We start from the raw sequence: 20,047 nt of genomic DNA, 5'->3' as shown, positions 1-20,047 counted from the left end.
CTAATTCTATTCATTATCATTTTTTAAAAACCTTTTCAGACACAAGTAATGAAACTTATGGAATATTTATGGAATATAAAGGACATTGCGACAACAAAAAAGGTAAAACATGCAAACAACGAAAAAAATAGTACTAGTATTAAAAATATACTGGAATAAGGAGAATAGTTCAATGTACAATCAAATAGTACAATCAAATGAGATCAAAAATTTTCTGAAATAAAAAGAATAGAACATACATAACTGTATACAATCATCTTCAGCATCAAATTTGAAATGTCATTTACAGTAGAACATGCAATTGTTTATAGTGAACGTGCTTAAAGCAAATACCTGGTTATTACAAACTTTTATTTTAGTCCAAATGAATTTTAGTCCGATGAAATACCAACTGGCGGAAATGCTATGTTTTTGACGTTACATTGTTGTTAAGTGTGCTTCGTGCTTACAAAACATGTTGATTTATGTATTAAGTAACATGACTTCTATCAAATCACATGGTATGAAACTTCACACATCAACAAAATAAATATTTTTACATATGCGTCCATTTAATTAAAAATGGTATAACGAAGATTGTCATGTCCAAACAACAATCGTATGTTGTATTAAGAAACCATTTTATTATTAATTTATAATAATAGAAAATAAGGTATATACATGTATGCGATAACAGATAATACTATTTAACTTCTGAACTTTTGATGAAAATTGAAAGCAGCCCCCCTTTTATTTGAAGGAACGGACGAGAGAAGATTGATAACTGCAGTAATCTGAAATGTATGTCAATAAAATATGAAGAATTACTCACTAGTTAATTAATTGTTCACGGAAAATTATACGTCTAACCATCTTTCGAGTCAACAGAAAATTATTTTAAAAATATAAATACATTGAAAAAAAAAATGAAATTTAAGACAATTTTTTATTAAAGAAGGAAATCCTCTAATTATGACATTTGAATTAAATCACGTAACACTCTACTAAGAAGAAAGAATTGCAGAAACGGAACAAAAACAGGAGCCATTAATTGTATTTCACCATAAGGACACCACCTGAGATAAAAAAAATCAAGTCAAAGAAATTAGCCGTATCAACAAGAACAACAAAGGAGTGGACATCAACAGCAGCATAAATAAAATACTTTTAAAAAATACCGTATATGATCTGAGTCAAAAGCATACAGTATCAGTTCGTCAAATTTAGCCATAAAAATAAGATTGCGACAGGACTCGTGTCATTGATGAATATGCATTTTAAAAAATGTGCAAAATGTTGTTACATGTAATTAATGTTTAAATGTAACTTTTGGAATCATTTTTTTTTTTTTTACCAATTTGCATGAACGCATGTATGGAGTGCTGGTTGGTTTTGGTTAAAGTGAAAGAATGTTCGATTCCACTACTATTCTTTTCTGTTAAAGAGAAAAAAATCGTCAAACATTTTGCACAAAAATAAAATCATAGAAAATAAGATACACAAAAAGCAAATTATCACAATTGTAGAGAAAGGTTAATTAAATAGAACATTTTCCCGTATAAATAAGTCCGTGCATGCTCGAACCATGGCGTCCCTTGCGCATGTCCAAACGTTGCGGAAGTGACGTAACGGTTCCCGCATGCTCGAACGTTGGCGTTCCTTGCGCATGCCCAGAGCAAGCGGAAATGACGTCACAGTCCGCGCATGCTCGAACCATGGCGAGCACGCCCAGAGGTAGCGGAAGTGACGCCAGAGTCCATGCATGCTCCAAACATTTCGTCCCTTGTGCATGCACAGAGCAAGCGAAAGTAATGTCACAAGTTAACGCATGCTCGAAGTACGGTGTACCTGTGGCATGCCCAAAGGTTGCAGAAGTGACGTCACAGTCTGCGCATGTCCAGAGGTAGCGGAAGCTGCGCCAGAGTTGGAAAAACCAACTTTGAAGTTGAAAAACAACAAGATTAAAGTTGGAATTACCAACTTTAAAATTGGAAAAAGCCAAAATTAAAGTTGGAATTACTAACCTTAAAGTTGGAAAAGCCAACTTTAAAGTTGGCTTTTCCAACTTTTAAATTGATAATTCCAACTTTAATCTTGGCTTTTCCAACTTCAATGTTTCCAACTTTAAAGTTGAGTTTTCCAACTATAAAGTTGGTAATTCCAACTTTAAACTTGGCTTTTCCAACTTTAATCTTGGATTTTCCAACTTTAAAGTTGATAATTCAAACTTTAATCTTGGCTTTTCCAACTTAAAAGTTGGTTTTTCCAACTTTAAAGTTGGTAATTCCATTTTAAAGTTGGTAATTCCAACTTTAATCTTGGCATTTCCAACTTTAAAGTTGGCTTTTCCAACTTTAAAGTTGGCTTTTTCCAACTTTAAAGTTAGCTTTTTCCAACTTTAAAGTTGGCACATGTAATTCCAACTTAAATCTTGGCTTTTCTAACTTTAAAGTTCGCTTTCCCAACTTTGAAGTTGGTAATTCCAACTTTAATCTTGGCTTTTCCAACTTAAAAGTTGGTAAGAACCACGCACGCTAACTCTCGATTCCCGCCTACATTTTGCACCCATTTTATTCAATATAAATGGCAGTTTGGCCATTAAAACTCGATTGAATGCAAAGAAGAGTTTATTATTAATTGATTAACAATTTTAAAAACCAGTATCAAAAACTTAATTGCTCTTATTTACGACTCTTTTCAAAAGGGGGTTTAAAAATTTTATCCATTGAAATCAGGCTTAAAAATTGCTAGATTTTCAAAAACGCATGGAAATGGATAAATGACCCTTAAATCTTTCCGTATGTTTATCATATGTAAAATTCAGCAATTTTGAATTTGAAATTGGTAATAAAATGACCATTTTTGCATTTTTTTTTGGTCTGTAAACATATGTTCCCCCCGTGAAACGACAAAAGCTTTGGTAGGAATTTGTGAAATAACAATTCATAAATCCCATAAAAAGGATTTTTTGTTTCAAGGGGGGGGGGGGTTAAAAATATTTTCCGTTTTCCGTTGATTTCTACAGTGAAAACCGCAATTTTTACCAAAATTAAAGAGTTATCTTTCTTTGTTTTCCCAAATAAGTTATGTTTTATGAAATTTACATAAATATCTATATAAATATAAAAATTCATTCAAAAATGTTAGTTTTTGAAATTTGACTTAATGGTAGGCGGCAGAACAATACTATCGTTCGCAGTTCTTCCAGCTTTAATCTTGGCTTTTCTATCTTTGTACGGCTTTATACGTTATATTCAGCTGGACTCGTGTTGCTGTTTTATACATGTAATTACAATGGAAAGAAACTTTGATGAAAGTAGGAATTATTTCATATTTTTTTCACATGTACATACAGAATTGATACATTTAGTTCAGTTGTATTTGTAGCATGTAATATAATGTTGATTCATCCCATATATTAAACACCAAATAATATTTTTTAAGGTTATTTTCTCATACAAAACAAAATAAATATCAGATCTCTTAAATAGGTTTGGATGAAATATTGTCATGTATACGGAGTTGTATGAAGTCATTTTCTGTATAATTATATAAGATGGACCAAAAAAATTATAAGGTTTTTTTTTTCAATTTGGAAGTTATATGTAAGGTCATTAAGAAATTCAAGTTAAAATATAATTGACACAGATTAATTGCTCACCAATCTATTTCAGTGTATTAATTTTGCATGAATAAAGTTGGTAATAATTTAAAATAAAGGAAAAAAAAAAGCTAAGGAAAAGTGGTAGAAAAGTCAAATTAAAGTTTAAAGTTGGAAAAGCCAAGATTAAGGTTGGAATTACCCACTTTAAAGTTGGGAAAGCCAAGATTAAAGTTGGAATTACCAACTTTATAGCTGGAATGACCAACTTTAAAGCTGGAAAAGCATTGCAAGTTTAAAGTTGGAATTATCAACTTTAAAGTTGGAAAAGCCAACTTTAAGTTGGAATTACCAACTTTAAAATTGGAAAAGCCAACTTCAAAGTTGGAATTACCAACTTAAAAAAATTATGTGTCACTAATACGCTTCCGTATACTATATCAAAAGATTATGACTGGTTTTGGTGGGTTTTTTTTTTTTTTTTTTTTTTTTTTTTTTTTTTTTTTTTGATTTTTTTTTTTTTTTTGGCACGCCATCTGCAGGCGTCAACTCAGTTATTGACCGTTGGTTTTGCGTCGGTGATCGTTCGTTTTGCAACGAATGTTGATTTTGCAATTGAGTCTGTTGATTTTAATTTAAGCTGTTTGTTTTGTATTTCAGTATAATTTTGCAAATTAATTGTTCGTTTTGCATGAACGTCTTTTTACCCTTTCCGCCGCCCATATAAGATATGATCTTTTTCAACATGCAGTGCTCCTACATTGCCTTGGTGTTGTATTGAGAATGTGGGATCCCCATTTCCTTTTTGTTCAGACAAGTAACCACTGTCACGTTGTCCACTTGAGCATTACTAATGGTCAAAGATTTCACCGTTATACCTGCCCCTTTCATTTCTAACGCATTTATGCCCCCCTCCCCCCGGTTTGAGTGATGAGCTGTTGGACTCTACTCCTCCTTTAAAGTGGAAATTTGCTGACGGCCCTGATGGAATAAGTCTCCGTATAAACATATGTTGTATGTGTAAATAATTCATATATTTATTTTGCCATCTTAAGCGATGTCATTGACTGCTAATTCAATCTAGATCTATTACTTTAATGAATTAACAATGTTTCCTTAGAAATAATTTTTTTTTGTTGATTTAAAGGAATTGGTCATTGCCTTTATACAAGAAATATCATCCTCTAAGTTCGTTTTATTATGATGTAATACTAAATTCCCACAACACTATTCACAACGCCTCGTCATATTGTGAAGTATTTATTTACATAAAGTGTACATTAACATACCATTTGAGGACAATTCTTTTTTTGTAATAGTTATTTCTTTAATAAAAATAGGAAATGACTCAAAAAATCCCGGGAAAATTTATAGTTATTTACATAAAATTACGATCAAGCTATTCCTGTCAATGGCAGATTGTCGTCTATAGTCGTGTATTCAATATGTTACTTATCTTTTATTGTTGTGGTATGGCCAAATTGACAGATACATGGGCAAATTAGTAGAGGCGTAATAGGTTAGATAAACCCATAACTACCGAGAAACATAAACAGGGACCGCAGAGAAGGCGATGCTAGTTTATTTGGGACCCTTTTCTTCACTTTAGCTGACAAGGTATGTGAAAAAGTTAAATATTCAAACACTAAATTTTACCAATTTTTTAAAAAAGCTGTTACTTCACATAATGGAATTCTTTTTTTCTCGAAAAACATCTTAAAATCAGCTTTTAGAATGTTGGATCCTGCAATAAAGTCCTAAAAAGTTTTTCCTCCAATATTTTCTATCCAATTCAACGGCAGCAAATACAGTCTTATCCTATGCAAAGATAGATACATCGAAAATTGAGAGAAAGAAAAACAGTTCAAAATTAATTCGCATAATCAATTATGAGGCTTTTTTGCACTCACGTAGTGCATTTTCTTACATTGAAAATTTAACAAGCAATAACATTACATGTATATAAAAGCTTAAATAAGATTACTGAAGATAAAACGATACAGATTAAAATTATCATATAAATCCAAAAAGGAAATTTAAAAGTGGTGTCAATGTTTATAATTTTCAGGTAATTCAAAGAATTTGTAAATTTTATGTTCAATTGGGACAATTTTTCTCCGGACTTTTACAAAATATCTGCTCTAATGTTTGTCACAAAAACGATAAAATCAATTTATGTAATTCGGGACTAACAAAAAATATATTGCTGCACAAAATAAGTATAGGGATTCTTGGAAGCCAAGCTTAACAGTACTGCAAACATTTTGAAATAGAAAACGTCAAATTATTTTCTTCTAGAAAACCTTCCTCCACAAAATACAGTTCCTCAATCACTTTTCTTTTTATGGAATTAAGTAATTAGTTTTTAATTAGATATAGTTTAATTGGCATTTTAGAGTTTAATATATGTCGTTAAAACTGATATATGATGAGACTAGAGGTTCAGACAAAATTCGTCTTAAAGCTGAGAATCGAACCTCTTTAGCAAATAACCATATTCCTTAGTGACTTTTATACATTCCCAATGTGGCTTAAATCTATAATTATAACAAACTCTCCCCACTCTATTGTGGAAGACTGACCTATACAACGAATTTGATATGCATGCATGTCCAAAAGGAGACGTGATTTATTTCATTTTGTTTGTTTGTTTGTTTGTTTTCGTTTACGAATTTAAAGTTGAAATATTGATCATGTACTTTTTAATAATTTATATGAATGATACAACAAAAAGAATGGGAAATAGAATTAAAGATACTGCGATTATTGCACGAGGATGTATTAAAATGGACATAGTTACTGAGTTTTCTACGAATTTTTCAGATTCTTTGATCCCAACTCTAAATTTTGAAGTCCGTGTTTTCTCTGCTTCAAATTTGTATCGTTTCATTGGACTTTCGAGATTAAATACTGTTCGTTATCTTCATATTTCATAAGTAATTAAAAGTGTAGTTGAGAAAGAACTTATAAATTATTTGTCCACCTGGAAAAAGGACTACATCTGTAATTTTAATCACAGCTAAATCTTTGTTCCAATTAAATATTTAATAAAAGGCATAAAATTGACAGTACCTCCTGTATAGAAATAGACAGCCAAAGAATGCAAAATTTTTTAATGCAGTATTGTGATCAAATATTGTGTTAAGAAGGAACATATCACTTTTTGTACTCCCTTTATTTCCCCTTCTCTTTCCTCTCAGTTACACCCCCCCCCCCACACACACACTGCCTGATGGAATCAAATTAACCAGTCCACTAAATCTGGAAGAATCTCAGCTTTTTTTTTACTTATCTTATCCAGTCACACTATTTGAAAAGAAGGAACAAATCAAAACAGCAGCACACTAAATATTTCTAATCTATCGTTTTGCGAAAAATAACTCTTTATTCTATATAACAGTTTTAAGTTTTTATTGAAATAAGAAGGGAGCTTTAACTGTTTTATAAAACCCCATTACCTATGCTTCCCTTCTCTGAATACTGCCATTATGCTAAGAACGTCTAAATCAGTCTTTGTGGTCTAGTGAGTGAAGTTGTCATGGAAACACCATTGGAGCTCATGACCACTTTGTCTCCTAAAATCATTAAATTAGCCAATATCGTGTGTCCTTTCGCTACGACGTAACCTCTTACTTTTTCCTGAAAAAAAGGCATCGATTTTTTGGTTCATTAATCTTCTATGATACTGTACGTTTCAGACTTGATCTTATATTTGAGGTATAAGTTCTGGTACATGTAATTCATGTCGGCACTTCTGTCTCGGCACCATTGACACCTTTCTGCCATTTTCACGTTAGGTACTTATGAGCATTACCACTACTATGGAATAACCCTTATGACCTTATCATTTTCATGCATGCAGATCACCTTTTATGGTCAGTCAGTTCAGGGAAATAAATATTTACGTGTATTATCTCCAGAACTGGAATTGTTGTAACTATAATAATCAAAGTATACCCAAATCTGTTTCTGTAATAAATTTGACCACAAATGTCCAACCTCTGACAATAATACAATATGTATCTACTTGTCATCAATCAGAGTTCGTGCCGGCGCTGACCTTTAAGTGGGTTAGGGAGAAAGACTAGACAGTTTGACCGGCCACTCATCGTACAACTTTTTTTTATGAACATGCATATATCCTTTCTTTTCAAAACTTGAATAATGTATGGATAAAGTATAGAGAAAATGTACTTACCTCTCATTTCAAATACAGTAATCGATAAAGTTCTAATCATTTTTATAAAGTTAACCAACAGACCTTTTTTACGAAAAGTTTTTTTTTATCAAAAAGCTCGCTGTTTTTAAGTATCTGTTGCTCAACCTTAAAACAAAAATGCACAATAAATTAAACATCCAGTTAACCTTGCAGAGTGTAAATATGCTTCTAAATATTCACAAATATAATAGATTCACACTAAATTAAACATCCAGTTAACCTTGCAGAGTGTAAATATGCTTCTAAAATAAAGATATGTAACACTCTCTGATATTTTTTATCTTCTATATTAAAAACTTTCTTTGAAACTTTTTTTTGGCTAGAGAACTTAGTTAGGGAAACAAGGCATAGAAATGTCTTCAGCTTTGATGCTTTTTAATCAAGTGCAATGTTAAATTATGAGAATGTGCCAAATAAATTTTTTTTTTAATTTTTGTAAAATCCTATCAAGTGAAATGACTGCTTTTAATTAAATTCTCATGATAAAAATTCAGAGTCAATATTGGTCACCGAGACCGACACTGTAACCAGTGAATCATTTTACTTAGCAAAAATGCCTGCAAACATTTTGACATTTATAGTCCTCAGAAGCACGAAGTCGTTAACGGTGTTTAATGGTGGTATTAGACCAAAAGCATGTCCCTGTATAGTAGGCTAGCCTTGCATGCTAATATTTTATGTTCCTAGACGAATTCAGTGCCGATCTAGAAAACACCAAGACCGTGTAAGACACTATTTGTATCCGGACTTTCTGACGTATCAAAGCCACAATGTATTCATATCGTTAGATGTAGTCAATAATAAGGAAATAATTATAAATGAGAATACTTATTCACACAACATTTTATTTCAGTTCTTAATCCACCATGCATTCAACAGCATTGTTTGTTTGTCTGTTCCTAGCAACGGCGTCTGGTATGACAATATGGAAACCCAATATGCCAGACAATAAATACAAGTTAAAGGTACCATTTTATCCAAAAAAAAAAAAAAATATGATTTTATAATGTTGGTATTTTTTTTTTACATAATTTTGCCTTTGATCCATCAAAAAGAGGGGGATTTAACGGATGTTCCAAAACTAAACACAATTCAAATTTTGTCAACACAGAATCGTCAATTACGATTTAACAAGACAATTTCATTATCTATTTTCTTATAATTTCATTAAACCTTAGATTGCATCAAAAACAAAGGAATATAATGGCGTTTCTGGTTCTCTAAACAATGCATTATCAATGGATATAATGAACGAAATCCCTGGACTCGCAAAGACTTCATCTACCTCCAGTAAAGATGGCACCTACACAAGAACAGTTGTCCAGAAAACATACACTAGTACACATTCTATAGATGATTTTGGGAAGTCTTTAAAGGGGAGCGGGAAACTCGGTAATCGGATAGCCATGAATACAGCGAAAAGTACCGACAATTTGACGTTCCGGACGTTACCAGGAGGAATGACAGGTAAACTAACATCCCGTACAGTAGAATCGGCACCACAAGCATTGGTCTCCGATAGACAAATTACAGTCAGATCCCTCCCTTCAAGGTCCCTCACTACCCGCAGAGTAGTCACCTCCAAGACCAGTCCAGAAATCACATCTAGGACCATAACAACCCGTACCTCTTCTGTTAAAATACCCCCTAAAATAACCTCAACATCACGAAGAGTTGTAACAAGCACTAATACAGCAGAAACCATTCCACTATTCTCTTCTTTAAGTAAATTTGCAACGAAAACAACTTCAATGCAAAGCAGACCTGTAGTCACGTCATCGGGGACAAACCCTGTTCGGTCCTCCATCTCGGAGTCGTTTTCATCCCAATCATCATCATCATCATCATCTCGCAGAAACATGGCAACAAAAAGATTAAATAGTGACCCACAACCATTCAGGACCGCATCAACTACAAGACGGTTTACCCCATTTCTAGAGACATCAACGCCTGCTAAACAACTGCCAGAGTTGTCATCGTCTAAAAATACTGGTATTGAGATCCCGACATCAAAACGTATTTCTATGTCTGAGTTTTCCTCAAGATTTTCATCTGCCAAAGAACTTTTGCCGCGTTCTGGAGCATCAGACTTTACGGTGATAAGAGTGCGAGAACGGGCGCCAGCACCCACTTATGTCGAGCAATCATCAAGCGGATCATCGATGAGGAAAACAACAAAAAAATTCAATAGTTTTGAAAAAAACAGTGGGTCCCTGTCATCTTCCCCTACATTTGTTACTTCTTCCATGTCCAGCTCCGCTCGTTCTTCAAAATCATTGGTGAGACTTTCCATATAAATGTGTAGAATCCTCAGTCAGGAGGACCTTGCCAGTTTGTCTCAATATACGGATTATATATATATAACCTCTACACATTTGATAACATATACATGTTAGTGTGTACCGTTTCAGATGATCTTCTGCACTGGTTGGAGGCCAATATAAATTCATGTTTTTTTTTCGGAGGTACACTGTTCGAGGAAGAGTCCTGAAGTAATTGTTAGCACATCGTCTTGTTTTGGGTGGAATTATAACTGCACCTTTGAGTGACCAACTAACGTTTCCCATCAACCCTTTACCCTGAATGTTCATTATGTTTAGATTTTGACCAGAATGATGTCTATTCCAAAATATGTATTGATCTCTGAACTTGCATAAAACATTGCACATTTAAAAACTGTTTTCGTCTTGTACTTATTAACTTTATGATTATTGCAAATTATTTTCAAAAAATCAAATTTTTACTTTTGTTATGATGTTTACCAATTATTGAATAGAATATTTCGTCTTTTAAATTTAGAATGAAGCAACAATTGCCTCCCCTGAATTAATGCCCGTGACAGCAGGAGGATCCGTTCAAGCATCAGCTTCGAACAATATGGTTGAGGTAAATACGGAGGTGTGAAGATCGCTGTTGCCAATCATAAATCTTGGGGAAGGGGCGGGGCATCAAAGATGACACCTTAAATATTTACCTAATGTCTTATCTTAACTCGAAGTCCAGTAGTGTAAAATACTTATTTCTTGCAAATATCTCTAAAATTTCCCCTAATCAAGACATGGCATATACATATTTCTTGGTTTGAGTAAAATTCTGATTCTTTCTTTTTCTTTATGGTCTTTACAGACCATAATTCTACATACCATTTTTTGTCATAATAGGTAGAGCATGGTTTCTATGATACATGGATCTATTGTAAAAATTTAAAATGTTTGGGGATGTTTAAATAACTTAACATTTTTGTCTTATATCAATAATCCAGAAGCTTTATTTCGTAAATATTTTTTTTTCGGTTGTCCTGTTAAGTAGGTTCAATGATTTAAACTCCTTAATTTTCTTTTAATATATACACAGAATATGGTTGCTGCAAGTATAGCTACAGAGGGAGACACAAATCTTGTAGAGGGTGCAGCAGAGGTTGCTGGTAACGTTGTTGAGGGTGCACAGGAAATGGCAGGAAATGTTGTTGAAAACGTGCAAGAGGGGGCTGAAAATGTAGTCGAGGCCGTTGGTAATGTTGGAGAAAACATTGCTGAAGTCGGAGCAAACGCTGTGGAAAATGTTGCAGAAGGTATGGAGAAAGGAGCAGAAATGATTGCAGAGGGTGCTGAAAATGTCGTAGAGGGTGTAAAAGAAGTCATTGACGATGGTTTACCCAATCCGCTCTTGTCAGGAAGAGGTGACACAGATAATACATTAGACATTGGGGAAGTTGATGATAAAGAGTTAGAGATGGAAACTTCTCTCAGAGACAGCAAAAGTCGAGAAATTGGAGCTTCTGGTCGTCTGCGTATTAGCGGAGACTCGGGTGAAGATTCAAATGGTGACGGAAATAGCGACAGCGAGGAAATAGATTCTAATTCTGGAGAAGATTCAAACGGCGACGGCGACAGCGACAGTGAAGAACGAGGAGGAAGATCATACTACAGTCGCCGAAGATCATCAGATTCTGGTGAAGATTCAAATGGTGATGGAGACAGTGATAGTGAAGAGAGAAGTGGAAGACGCCGGGGTAGCAGACGAGGAAGATGGTGGAGACGAGGTGGAAGGGGTTCTGATTCTAGCGCGGATAGTGGAAGTTCAAGCCGAGGCTCTGATTCCAGTGACGAAAGCAGTGACAGTGACGGGGACGACAGCGGGTCAGACTCCAGCAGCAGTGACTCTATGGAAGATGATTTCGATTACTTTGAGGATATGAATGATTTTTGGATGAATGGTGGCTCCAGATCTTCAAGCAGACGAAGTGAAAATGGAAACCTTAATTTACAAACATCTAGTCAATCTAGTTCCAGTCCAGGTTATCAAAGAGGGGACATGAGAAGAATTATCTCCCAGATCAGAAACAATGGCGGAGCAGTCATTTCTCTACCCGAGGCCAGGTCTAATACCATGGTTCATTTCTTTGTCAAATGGAGAAAGTCAAATATTTCTAGGAAAGGACAGAAAATGTTTATCAGAACACCCGAGGCAACTGTTGCAATTTTACGTCACCCAAATCGTCGAAATTAGTTTAAATTGAACATATTCAAGTTACCTTGCACAGATACATTGTAACTCATGTATATAAATGAAGCACACGTGAATGTTTAAAAAAGTGTTAATCTCTGACAACATGATATCATATACTCTCATTTGATGAAAACATTTTACAATAAATAATTAGGCTTATACGTTGTTAATAGGGAAAATAAGTGTTCCATGTTTGCTCACAATGTGTGTTGAATAAATACACAATAATTAAGTCATTCTGATTATGTTATTTTCATAACTCGTCTGAAATGCCCTCTGATAATAATGAAGTTGCAGTTTTAATTGAACTCCTATTAAATAAAACTTTTGTAGACAATAGGCAAATGTCCTTGTGTTTAGAAACATGCAAATATGATTTCTGTTTTTCAAAAGGGCGATAAAATAAACTCGACCAATTACAGGCCAATCTCATTAGTTTGCATGGGAAAAAACATTGGAAGAGTATTTGTTTAAATATATATAATCAGTTAGTGTGTCAAAAACTGTTGTACAAATTACAAGCTGAATTTATGCAAAATTATCCAACAGTCACCCAGTTCATAAAAATTTTTCCTATTTGTGTTGGTTTAGACAAAATACAAGTCACTTGTTTCGCCTTTCGTGAAGTAAGCAATGCTTTGGTCGAAAGGTTTAATTTATAAATTGGAAAAAAAAACCCGAATTTGTGGGTTCTTGCTTGGTTGACCATCTTTCAATATTTCCAGTGGGAAGAACGAAAGCAGGAGTTCCCCAGGGCTCTGTTCTGGGGCTCTACTTTTCTTAGACTTTATAAAATGTCTACCATGCGGTCTATTAGGTCTTGATAGATAATTTGAAGAGTATTTATCCGTGTTAAATGCAAATATTTTTTTTTCATAGCAATGAATGGGATTGGGCAGCAGGCTCGACCTATTTTATCCCTCTCCCTACATCTTGGTCAAGGTGAATACATAGATTTTGACATTTAATAACAAAGCAAAAAGTAATAATGTACCGAAGAAGAAAAAAAGAGAATAAAAAAGTAATCAAAATTATAGAGAAAAACAAGCAAAATTATAGAGAAAATTAGGCAAAATTACAATAAAGTACCGGTTTGTAAATATTCAAAAATGTTACAATAACAAACATGTATGTATTAATGTGTTTATATAAATCGTTTTGTTGTTTCTATAAATGTACGCAGCTTCAAATATTTAGATATTGATATTAAGTCCATGATGATGATTAGGATTACCATTTAATAATAATTCATATTCAGAGAGATGGTCACAATTTATAATAGTATATATTGATTGAAAACGTACATCTCTTGGAATTGTACATTTTGGACATACAAAAAAGTAATGGTAGGCATCCTAACAGAGCCAGTACAATGTTAAAACATTAGAGTTTCTGATAAACATTGGTTATATAAACCTGCCATCAATATACTTGCATTATTCCTTATATGACAATGTATTATATTGTATTTTCTTATTCCAAAACGAAAAAGTTCACTACTTTTTCTAAAAAGTAGGATTTCAAAAGACTTTTGAATAAAGATGTTTCATGAGCATTTTATATATAATCTGGCAAGATACATATATTCCATTTTTTTGGCTGTTGAAGGAAGAAAACTTTCCATATGAGATGTTGTAATGTTAAGAATTTTGAATTGCACATCATTGGTTCTGAGATTGTAGGAATGACTTGATGGGCGATAAGGTTCTGTCAAATCATACAAATATTGAGGTGAATAACCATTAATAATTTTATAAAACAATATTAACATGAATTTTTCTCCTTGTTTTAAAGAGATCCCATCCTAATTCATCATACAATTTTGAGCGAGAAAAGTTGATCTTAATCCGGTGATAATTCTGCCTGCTTCAACTTGTATGTCTTCTAAAAAGTTTAGAATCTTTTTCAGATCAGTTGTCCCAAACAACATCAGAATATTGCAACACAGGTAGAATAAATGCGAACTATATCTTAACAAGTGTTTTACCTGCAACCTTATACTTCAGACTAAGAATGTTTAATCTTTTTGTGGCCTTTTCATGAATTATTTGTATGTGTGATGTCTCTTTGAAAATGGAGACCTAGATGAGTATGATAATTTTTCTGAATAAAGTCTGGATCATATTCTCCAAATTTGACAGGAGAATATGCAATGTTTTTTTTTCTACTAAACTTTACATTAACAGTTTTGTATGGATTATTTCTTTAAGTTCTAGATCATCAGTGCTACATTTATGTTTCCACTTTCTACAATAGCATGTATGGAATTGTCATCGGCAAAAAGTCTTATATTATTAGATAGATCATCACAGATATCACTAATGTACAAAAGAAATAAAAACGGTCCCAGAACAGGACCCCGAGGAACACCAGCATTTACCGTTTCAGAGTTTGATGTAAAACCATCGATTACAACTTTCTGTTGTCTATTTTTTTAGTTTAAATAAAAGGCCTTTATACCAGACTTTATCAAATGCCTTTATGATATCGCAAAAGATAAATCGCTCATAAAATTATGTAAATGTTTAAACAATATTTTTTCCGTTCTTTTACACAAAACACTTGTAAGAGTTTAAGAGATATTGGATATTCATATACATTCGTGTTAAACACCTCCAAAACTTGTAGGACTAAGAAATACGGATATACATGTACTAATAAAAAATAACTAATGCCCTAAATGTTATGTGAAATTCAATTCTAACAAAACTTTAATATATTAATATGTGGCAGTAATTTAACTTACGCTTCTCTTAGTCATTTTCATATTGGACAAACAAATTCGGAAAATGGACAAATCATATTGATAATTTTTTTAGAAAAGCTAGGATTCCATAAAAATTGCAGTACTCCATAAATTAAAATTGCTGCCGAATCTTATAATTGAAGTTAAAATGTATATTACAATTATTAGACCTCTATTTGAATATGCGTCAGAAGTTTAGCATAACGTTTCTGCAGTCGATTCTGAAAGACTTGGAAAACCAGCTAGAAGCTACACCTGGTGTAACTGGCCTCCCAATTTTACTCTTCTTTTATCTCAGAAAAGTGCATGACAAAACACAAATTGAAATTTTTCGATTTTATTAAACGAACCTGGGGATAATTGAGCATGGCTGTTTGAAGGGTAATGGGCCGCAATACATGACAAAGGATAAGTCCAAAACACAAATGACATGAAATTCAATGAGTTAAAAATTCACACAATTTAAAGTTCAAGCAAAGTTCACAAAATTCACAAAATTCAAAGTCAAAGTTTAAGAATAAATGTGTAATACCTTGACTCTGAGAGGTACAGCAGTCAAGTATTTCCCATTGACCGGGGAGGTTCAAAGGTCAAAGCTTACATGTCTTTTAATATAATAAAAATATACAGTAGTCTCTGGTCACCAGTGTCGCTTATTCACGCCACAAGTTCCCCAGCACAAAAGCATCAATGATGCTGCAGAAATGGGGAACTCCACCACCAAATGGTCGGGGGTATGAGCAGATAAAACCTTGCTTTTCCCGAATCTTTCCGACAGGCTAGGAAAAAAAACCTGTGATATGTCTTCTGAGCTGGCTGGAAAGACCCGAGAAGATGCGATATTGCTACAAAACAGTACAACACAGGAATATAATAAACAAGGTGCTAAATGTATTTTTCACCTCACACTGAAATTACAGTAAACTACAGAGTGCTTAAAGCACAATTAATTAGTTATATGCCATTACCAAGAGAAGCCCACTCCATTCTGAATTGAAATCCCCCAACACCAACCCCAATTTACTACTGCGTCTTCCTATTAATAATTATTCGATTCAGCAAATTAAACCAATGTTTCAGATATCTACTTCTGTGTTTTATGATGGCTACAGCGATAGCTCACTTATCTTTTTTTCAAAATTAAGCTAGTTCTATATTACATCAGAGCAGATCATCTGACTGCATAAAACTACCATGGAATTAGAACTCTTCAATGAGCAATGTGCCATTTTTTCCACTTTGCTTGTTTTTTTGTTGTTGTTGTTGTTTTTTTTTTTTTTGGGGGGGGGGGGGGGGGGAGATCCATCCTATTTATTTGTAGAAATAGTTTCAAAGTAGTAATATAAAAAAAAAAGCCAAAAACGTGGTATGCGATTCTAGTAAGTAGGGAATGCACCAAAGGCTCTAGTAAGAGTGTCGAGTTCCAATAAGTTTAAGACTTGTGTCGTTGTTATAATGCTATTGTTTTACAACCCGACTTATCATGCGCGGACCTAGAGGGGGGTCGGGGGGGATCCGGACCCCCCCCCCCCCCCTCGAATTTTCAGAGTTACTAAAAGTATGTACTGAAGCAAATAAAAAATGACTTTGGACCTCCCTAGAAAACGTGGACCCCACCATCACCAACACGAAATAGGTTTGTTCACGTTTTGGAGATGGATTTTACGTTGTGTGTGTGTGTGTGTTTTTGTTTTGTTTTTGTTTTGTTTTTTTGGTTTGATTTTTTTTTGCTTTTGGATTGGAATTTTTTTTTGACCGAGGTTGAACCGCCCCCCCCCCCCCGGAAAAAATTCCTGGATCCGCGCCTGCTTATTATTTGAAAAATGATGTATATGCCCTGCGTATGGCAGCTGCACGCCTGTTAATTTATACATGTACAGATGTCAAGACAAACTCATTTGCAGTATGCTAGCTTATGTATGTATTCACTATACAATGCTTTATACAGGTGAATGTAGGTCTAATTGAACAAGAAAAGGTAGCAGTGATGTCTTTATGCGCAACAAATTATGTCTTTTACTGTAAAAAATAAAAATAGAAGTAGCAACAAAAAGACAAAAACTAAACAGATACACTCAAGTATTTAAAATCTATAGCAGAGATTATAATCAATAGATGTGATAGGTAAAATCAATTAATCTGATACTTAGCTTGTCCAATTTGTCCTGAAGATCTACGATTCTATAATGATTTTCTACAAGATACAAAAAAATCCCCAAGACAAACCTTACATGGAAATAAACACATTGTTTACAGATGACATAAGGGAAGGAAAAAAAACTTTTTTATATGTACGACAAAGGCGATCACGATCGCCTAATTAACTTGCAGGTCAACAAAACATACATTCCCCGATAATGACCTATCGGAAGTGCTAGTTTGACCATGCATACGTCACTAAATATGTACCCACTACATTGTAAGCACTGGGTCTAAAATCGACCAATGAAATATTTGATAATCTTTTATGAATCTATTGCACGAAAGTCAATAAAAACTGTATATAGTAATGAAATAAAAATTCCTTTTTAAAGCACTCAATTAAAGAAAATGAGTTCGTATAATGTTTAATGAGTAAAATACAATAAATAAACTCGACCCTATGAATCTGTTATATAAACTACTTTCTATTACACAAATATCTTAATTCTTTGTAAATCTTGTCTCAAAAGTATACTAAAATTGTCTGCATTAAGATTTGATGATACTATTAGTTAATATACATTATTTATTGTCTCTGTGTGAAATGTACTCTTACACTATCGGAGACAGGGCCGCTATTTAATGCAACAGTCCTCCGTTTAAATTGTCACCTCTTGATAATATTAATTTGACTAATGAAAGATGGCATGACAAAGCCGAGCCATACCTATACCTCACCTGTCAGGTGACCACTACCGTCACGGTTGTACAGAACAAATGGTCCGTGACATCAGGGCAGATAATGTGGTTTTCTCCCTTCAAGTACATCAGTATTTATATTATCTTAATCATATTTCTTTCTTCCTACGACCAATGCAGAAAATAAACAAATCTTTACGTCAAGCTCTAAAATTATTCCTCTGCGGAATTTTTCGGGATGTGCCGACCCCAGAACCAAATGGTATATATTAGTTTCGATCTGTCGGGAACAGCATTAACCATCGACTGAGTCGGACAGAAAATCGTAAGTTGAAACCTGAGATCAAATTCATTCACTGCAAATAAAAGATATACATGCAAACGGCAACACCTTTCAATTTAATAATGTTAATATGTTAAGGCATTTTCTTTTTCAGATAAAAATGAAAATAATACAAGCAAGCATACTTCTTTTCTGCGTATCCAATGTTGCCAGTTTCGGTATTCTTCGTCTATTAAAAGACATCATGAATTCTCGATCGAGGACTCATTTTCGAAATAGAGGTAAGCATTTACAATTTCAAATGAAGGTTAAGTTCATTTCAAATTTACTGTTTTATTATTTTAAACCGTATATCCGACAATATTGATAGGTCTTTTTATCTTTTAACTAAAGGTACACCTACAGTAAATTCTATAGATTCAAACAACATGGACGTCACGTACTGGTATGATGATGGTGGCTCGAGTAGTTCTGAAGAGGGGGGTCTCCACATTTTACATCGATTTATTGATGATTACGATACTTCAACCGATTTCGAAACGACCACGTCTTCCTATTCCCAGTCCGCCACTGAAGACGATATTGAAGATACTGACGAGGCAAATAATTCAACAACTACTGAAAAACCAGCCATAGCTACAGAAGCGACATCAGAGGAAAAAAATGAGGTCAGCACAATCCCAGAGACAACACAAATAACAATGACAACAACAATGATGGCTTTAGATGAAAAGACATCGAATCCATCCACTACTACAACAGCGACGTCAGAAGAAGAGAATGAAGTGAGCCCTACTCAAGAGACAACAACTACTGATGAAAATCAAACAGCATCAACAATAATGACAACAACAATTCCATTAAAAGAAGGAACAGAAAAAAGCACAGATGGAATCACAACGTCATCGACCATGCAGACGACATCTTCACGTGAAGACATCAGAACAGAGGCAGCTGGTTCCACCACCGCTGCTCCTCCGACTACTACATACTACATTACAACAGATACATTTATAGAGGGAGAACTATCCAATGACGATAAAATTAACAAGACTGATTTAAATTCGACAGACGATCTTAGTAAAATAATAGAAGAATACAATGATTATATTGATCAAGGTCCCACCAGAGGTGATCTGCCGAATTTCCGAAAGACGACATCGCAAAATATACCGACAACCACCCAATCTTCTGGTGGTAGTGGAATCATAGATGCGTCCTTATTTACTGGAAGTGCTTCTAAAATAAATATCAACACTAATTCACTATCGATCTCTAAGGATAACCCGGTAGACATTACATCAGGAAATATTGGAAACATTCCATCCGACGTAGTGATTCAGTCCTTAAATAATAAACTACAAGTAAATTCACAAAAAGGACAAAGGATTGTCTTAGAAAAAACAATATCAGGACAACTCGATGACGCTAACCAGAGAGGAAGAAATGACGTCATTAGCACCAGTCCTCCAAAACCCACTGTGTTTTTCACGCCGCCTGGCTCTCAGAAAAATATCATTTCAGAACCACAGAAAAATATTTTTTCTGAACGAGTGGCTAAAATAGGTAACGATTTTGTTATTCTGCCAGATTTCAAAAGTGGAGCAGTTCTTATAGAACCAATTGTTTCTTCAAGTAACATGAAAACTGACACAATATCAAACTTTGATTATGTACCCTCCAAAACCCTATCCTACAAAGCAATTCCTAAAAATGTTTAATTCATTTTAAATAAAATTGTAAATTATATCGATAAGCATAATGACAAAATTGTATTTATTACAGTTTATGAAATCCTATTATTTATGTATCACTTTTATTATTTTTTTTTTTTTACTATTTTGTTACATGAAAAAAATAAACAAAGTA

General features: G+C 33.8%; 2 protein-coding genes across 2 annotated transcripts; both read left to right on the top strand.

The window, feature by feature from the left end:
- Positions 1–5,022: 5,022 nt before the first annotated feature.
- LOC133192641 (surface protein-like) lies at positions 5,023–12,477 on the top strand. Its single transcript, XM_061328640.1, has 4 exons — positions 5,023–5,197; positions 8,653–8,764; positions 10,599–10,685; positions 11,154–12,477. Exons 2-4 carry the CDS (start codon positions 8,666–8,668, stop codon positions 12,306–12,308), a joined length of 1,341 nt encoding a protein of 446 aa, XP_061184624.1. The 5' UTR covers positions 5,023–5,197; positions 8,653–8,665; the 3' UTR covers positions 12,309–12,477.
- A 5,539-nt stretch (positions 12,478–18,016) lies between these two features.
- LOC133192907 (mucin-2-like) lies at positions 18,017–19,899 on the top strand. The gene is made up of 3 exons (XM_061328914.1): positions 18,017–18,220; positions 18,333–18,459; positions 18,572–19,899. The coding sequence occupies exons 2-3, from the start codon at positions 18,339–18,341 to the stop codon at positions 19,897–19,899; spliced, it is 1,449 nt and encodes a 482-aa protein (XP_061184898.1). The 5' UTR covers positions 18,017–18,220; positions 18,333–18,338.
- Positions 19,900–20,047: the final 148 nt, after the last annotated feature.

Source organism: Saccostrea echinata, unplaced genomic scaffold (genome assembly GCF_033153115.1).
Source record: "Saccostrea echinata isolate AGI-Se365-2 ecotype Australia unplaced genomic scaffold, CSIRO_AGI_Sech_v1 ptg000025l, whole genome shotgun sequence".
Taxonomy (NCBI): Eukaryota; Metazoa; Mollusca; class Bivalvia; order Ostreida; family Ostreidae; genus Saccostrea; species Saccostrea echinata.
The sequence above is the reverse complement of the archived record's forward strand: the minus strand, read 5'-3'. Positions and strand labels throughout refer to the sequence as shown.

Bases quoted from the DNA above. Each gene is read 5' to 3' on its own strand.
- LOC133192641 (XM_061328640.1), top strand. From the start codon at position 8,666: ATGCATTCAACAGCATTGTTTGTTTGTCTGTTCCTAGCAACGGCGTCT. The intron at 8,765-10,598 runs GTACCATTTTAT...TTTTAAATTTAG, and splicing joins ACAATAAATACAAGTTAAAG to AATGAAGCAACAATTGCCTC. The intron at 10,686-11,153 runs GTAAATACGGAG...ATATATACACAG, and splicing joins CTTCGAACAATATGGTTGAG to AATATGGTTGCTGCAAGTAT.
- LOC133192907 (XM_061328914.1), top strand. From the start codon at position 18,339: ATGAAAATAATACAAGCAAGCATACTTCTTTTCTGCGTATCCAATGTT. The intron at 18,460-18,571 runs GTAAGCATTTAC...TTTTAACTAAAG, and splicing joins GACTCATTTTCGAAATAGAG to GTACACCTACAGTAAATTCT.